The sequence below is a fragment of the Amphimedon queenslandica genome, unplaced genomic scaffold (assembly GCF_000090795.2).
Source record: "Amphimedon queenslandica unplaced genomic scaffold, v1.1 AMPQUscaffold_12935, whole genome shotgun sequence".
Taxonomy (NCBI): Eukaryota; Metazoa; Porifera; class Demospongiae; order Haplosclerida; family Niphatidae; genus Amphimedon; species Amphimedon queenslandica.
The window spans coordinates 19383-24760 of NW_003546829.1; the positions used below are offsets into that span (position 1 = coordinate 19383).

General features: G+C 34.5%; 1 protein-coding gene across 1 annotated transcript; it reads left to right on the plus strand.

The window, feature by feature from the left end:
- The first annotated feature begins 225 nt into the window (after positions 1-225).
- Positions 226-1128, plus strand: LOC105314397 (uncharacterized). The gene is made up of 2 exons (XM_011408554.1): positions 226-495; positions 562-1128. Exons 1-2 carry the CDS (start codon positions 226-228, stop codon positions 1126-1128), a joined length of 837 nt encoding a protein of 278 aa, XP_011406856.1.
- Positions 1129-5378: the final 4250 nt, after the last annotated feature.

The window sequence follows — 5378 nt, forward strand, 5'->3', positions numbered from 1 at the left end:
CTATATTCTGCATATGCGACCTACTAGTATACTACATAGGATATATGGAATATTGATGGCATCATCTCTACTCACTTCTTTTTGTCGGCCATTTTGCTATTAATTATTATGAATATTAATTAACTGCGCATGCGCAGTAGTAGAGCATGTTTTAGCTTGCTGAAGAAGAAGAGTGCAAAGGTAGCTTTCTCTTTGACTTAAATCTATTATCATCGTCAATGTGTGATGGCAACAGATGCCAGTTCACCTCAAAAAAAGAAAAGGAGACTCTCTTTGTCACTTGGAAAAGGGAAGCAGCGGTTTTCTGTTGCCTCCAGTGAAGAATTGGAGCACATATCAATGAAATATGTGCCCAAAAATACCACTACTGGCATTAATTGGGCTTTTTGTTTGTTCAGTGATTGGACAGAACAGTTGAGCTACCAGCCAGAATTATTGTGGACCCTTAGAGACCCCGAGAAGTTTTCAACAATGATATCCCAGTTTTGCCTGGAAGTGAAGTAACAAAATGGCCGACCATACACGCCGAAGTCTTTGCTTCAAATTTTAATCAACTTACAGAGTTACGCTCATACAAAAGATGAGGGTGCTTTGCCTTTTATGTCTCAGAAGGATGGACGTTTTAAAAGCATTCATACTGTCTTAAACGTGTCTTGTGAACTACACCAAGAAGGTGTTGGGACTGAAAAAGTGCAAGCTCGTATCGTGACAAATCTGGAAGAAAACCTGCTGTTGGACATGGGAGTATTGGGCGTACACTCACCTGTAGCTTTACAAAATGCTGTCTTCTTTTACTGTGGAGTGTATTTATGTTTAAGGGGAGGTGATGAACATCGGGAATTGAAAAACAGTCAGTTCTACATCGATGAAGTTAGGAATCCATCTGGTCAAACCCAAATGATCAAATGCCTGATATACACAGAGCATGGGTCGAAAAACAGGCCTCGTTCAATACATCAGGTTCATTTAGAAAACAAGATAGTTTACCATTACGCTAAAAAGGAACTTGGTGAGAAGTGCTTTCTTTTCTTGATGGATCTGTACTTGTCAAAGCTATCAAAGAAAGCAGTTGAAAAGGATCTATTTTATTGTAAGCCTGCACAGTCAACTTCTTGTGGAAAATTGTAGTATTATGATATGCCAGTTGGTCATAATACATTAGGATGAAAATTAAAGGAGATTTTTGATGAAGCAGGTCTCGATAGTGAAAATATATCCAACGACAGTTTGAGAGCTACCGGGATTTCAAGTATGTACAAATGAAGGAATTGCGGAAAAGTTAATTTTGGAAAGGAGTGGTCATTTAAGCATTTCTGGAGTATGTTCTTATGAGTGATCCATTGTGGAGCAGAAGAAAAAAGTTTCTGACGCATTAATCAAAACACCTCTTATTGATTTGAAGAAGGAGGAACATGTAGATAAATTAGAAGAGCCAAAAGTTCAGACAGTTGATGAAAAAGAAAACTTGGATCCTTCTGATGTAAATAGTGTTCTGAAGCATTTCAACTTTTAGAAAATGGATGGATGTACCATCAATTTCAATTTCTCAGGCTCAAGAGATTAAACTTGACTGTTTTCATATTACTCATTTTGTTCATTTATTTTCCATTCATTTACTGTTGTGATTTTTATTACTATTCATTTATTATTGGCTAACAATTAAACAGTAAATCTAGGAAAAATATAGATCTGTGCTATATACAAAATATAGGACCCACCACATCAAAGAGATGAAGTCATCATTATGCTATACATATATATATATATACTATACGTCATTTATAATTACAAGTAAATACACAATTTACTGTGGCCATAAGAAATTAATGACTTCATTATCAAACAATTAGTAACGCGGTAGCGTTACTAAGTAGGATTCACCCCCAGACAAAATGGCTGCCACGACATTTGCAGCCTTGCTATACTGGGAAAACGAGCTCCTATGCTTACTAGACTTTATAGAGGACCTTATCTTGACCAGAGGACTCCATTGGTACCCATAGCGTGGCTCTAAACCTCGTCTAAGAGAAAAGCCAAAAATCGGCGAACCGGCCGTTTTGTTCAGCCACCTTTTTCAACTTCATCATCATCATCAAGTCAGAAGTCCTGTCAGTCCAGTTGTCAGTGTGTATCTCAGTATCAATTGATGCCAGAAGGATAGTTCTTACACCAATCTACTCCAACAGTCTATGTGCAGGTCCATGTCCCATCAGATCATTCTTTAAGTAAGGAAAAAGTGATACTGTGACTGCTGGATTGAGCCATCTTAGCTACATGCCGCCATTTTGTTAATTAAAGAAGCTTGCTATGTGCTCCAAAATTTGGGTGTGGTCGCGCATGCTCAGATCTGCAGCTCTGGAAGAAGCAAGTTATTTTATTACCAAGCTATGCTTGGAATCAACTACTGCAATACTTTAGTTGAGGTTTCTAGCTAAAAGAAGATATTGATTTTACATGTTATTGTTTTATCAAGTGTGTTATTTTATTTTATTTTAAAAAACAAACAATTAATTAATATTATGATTTATGATATGCAATGATAATTATGAACTTGACAACAGCCTGGAAGAATAGAAATAGCAGGGAAGATGGACACTCTTAGCTCACAGATTCTTGAACAAGGACTTGTGTCAAGACTAGTATTAGTTTCACTTGTCATCAGTAGATATAGTTGATATTCCTTCAGCATGTCTATTCAATGCCTCTCATAAATGATGTAAAGTCATAACAATGATAATAATAATAAAGAAAATTATTATTTGTGTAAAATCAACAAGTATCACAATTGCAACTAAAGAAATACTATAAATATTATTTTAAAAATCAACACAAACAAGAACATAAAAAATTTAAAAAAACAAGATGAAGTAGGATTCCGAACGACCAACGAAAATACGAAATGAAAATCTTACTCGTGACACTAATTCTTCTCTACATTGCAAGGTGATCCGTAATTAACATTAAAAGTTCAATGTAGAGTAGAAATTGTGTCACGAGTAGGATTTTCATTTCGTATTTTCATTGGTCATTTGGAATCCTACTTCATCTTGTTTTTTTTAATTTTTTATGTTCTTTTATACATGCAACCTTGATTAATAACCTAGAACAAAATACATACATGCAACCTTGATTAATAACCTAGAACAAAATACATACATGTAAGACACTTTGTAAACTCCCAATATTCTATCTTCCTATGTATTTCATTGTTAAGGTTACAATAATGTGAAACCAATGCTGCTAAAGACTGGTGCCTCCTACAGTGTGATAAACTACTGATCAAGGAGCTACAGCAAAACACTAAGTTACATATAATAAAGAAATTGATTTAGTTACAACAGCCTAAATCCAGAATAGCCTTTAATTATTATTGCACATTCCAATATCAAGCAAAACTATTGCTGAATCATCAAATCATATTCAGCTGTAATTACCTGTAAAGCAATAGCAACAGAAACATATCAAAGGCAAGTAATGTAAACTTACAGGCTAATAACAATAGCACAAACAGTAATGGTGAACAAACTTTATAACCAATCACATCAACTTATGTATTCCTAGTAACTCCCATTATACATACTATAAATCAAACTATAAAAGGAATAAATTGCATGCATGATAATCATTAAAAACTACAAGTACCAATAATCCACTACATGTACAATACACTGTGATAAACATGTACATGTATATGCATGTTATACGTTATGTTTGTCACAATCATACTTTTGAGTCTCATTCCAAGTCAGACCTCACTGTTTAACACCACATTGTAGTCCTTGTGCCAAATAAGTACCTGTATAAAGTATGAATGTGACAATAATAACAATGATAATGTTAGCATCTACAATTTTTCTGATTGGATCATACATGTATGTGCATGCATGCATTTTAGACATAATATTGCTTATTAATGATATCCTCAGAATACTTTCATGACCTGCTTAATATACAATAACATTGTGTACATGAAGAATTTTAAAAGTGCAAGCAATATTTTTTTGTTAATGAGAACATGAACATGTTACAACAATCATCAACAAATGATGCACAACATCAGCTGGCAAGCATTTGTTATGCGCACAGCATCGATGGCAGCGTCATTCAAATGCGCAACATCAGCCGGCAAGCATTAATTTATTAATGCGCACAGCATTGATAGCAGCATTAACACGTATGATGATCATTAATATTTGTACTAAATCACTGCTTGAATGCTACTACATGTACAAGCATAATGACAACTTTTAATGTTACTCTCAAATTTTTCTTGTCCTTCAAAATTTTTCAGAAGCACCCAGATCCATAAGCACCTGATATTTGTAATAAACATGTAGTACAAGCCACAAACAAGATCCAGATTTGATAATGACAGCTTCCTAACCCTCTGTCCTACATGAATGATAGTCACACCAATTTGAATCAATGCTAAACTCTAATGAACACTAAACCTCTTTCACACCCTCTCACTGTCCATTATAATAGCATTAAGTATTCAATATTCACTGTTATACATTGATTTATCTCACTTCCTGCATGAAGTTAGATCAAATTCATACTGAGCAATACTGGATGGATACACCAATGGTTTTCACACAAACATTACATGCAGTGAAATACAAGTCACATTAAACAAACAAATGTTTATAAAATAATTCACCCGATCCGGAAACTTTTTGAAGCAAATGTAATAAAAAAACAGGAAACGTTTTCCTACCACTCTATCATGCATAATTGGAAACCTAAAATTTATAACTAGCAATTAACTAAAGAAGGCGTGGATAACACGTGTCTGTGCATGTCCTATAAAGCTGCTAAGTGCTAAATAGTCTAAATGCCTATTTCTTGTTACAGCCTCTGGCTTCCAGTCTCCCATAGAGTTTCTATACCCGTCCTGCTGTCATAGAGATACTCCATCTTATACTAGGTTAGAATTTTTTGTAGGAAAATCTATCAAGTGTTAATTAAATGCTGTGCATATATACATAGATTTATTTGCTGGTGGATACACATGCCGGTATCTACTGTCTGTGAGCTACATGTATGTGTATCATCATTTTACTTGTATTATTTGGTCAGGGGTTAGGCTGATTTTATAGTTTGAGTTATAGTGCATCAAAGTATGTATATAGTGCAGTGAGGTATTTGCTTGTTTGTCAATGAAAAACTACATGTATGTATTATAGTCATATGAGAAAGTGGGAACTAAGAATTAATGTGGTTTATGTTACCATGGCTAAAGGAAGGCACACTGTGTAACAAGACAAAAGTGTCAATAATAGTACTACAAGTATCACTGAAGGGGTAACAATTAAGACAATAACTTTGACTAATAAAAACTTAACTTTTCTGTACATGTATTGCCCTCTCATCCATCA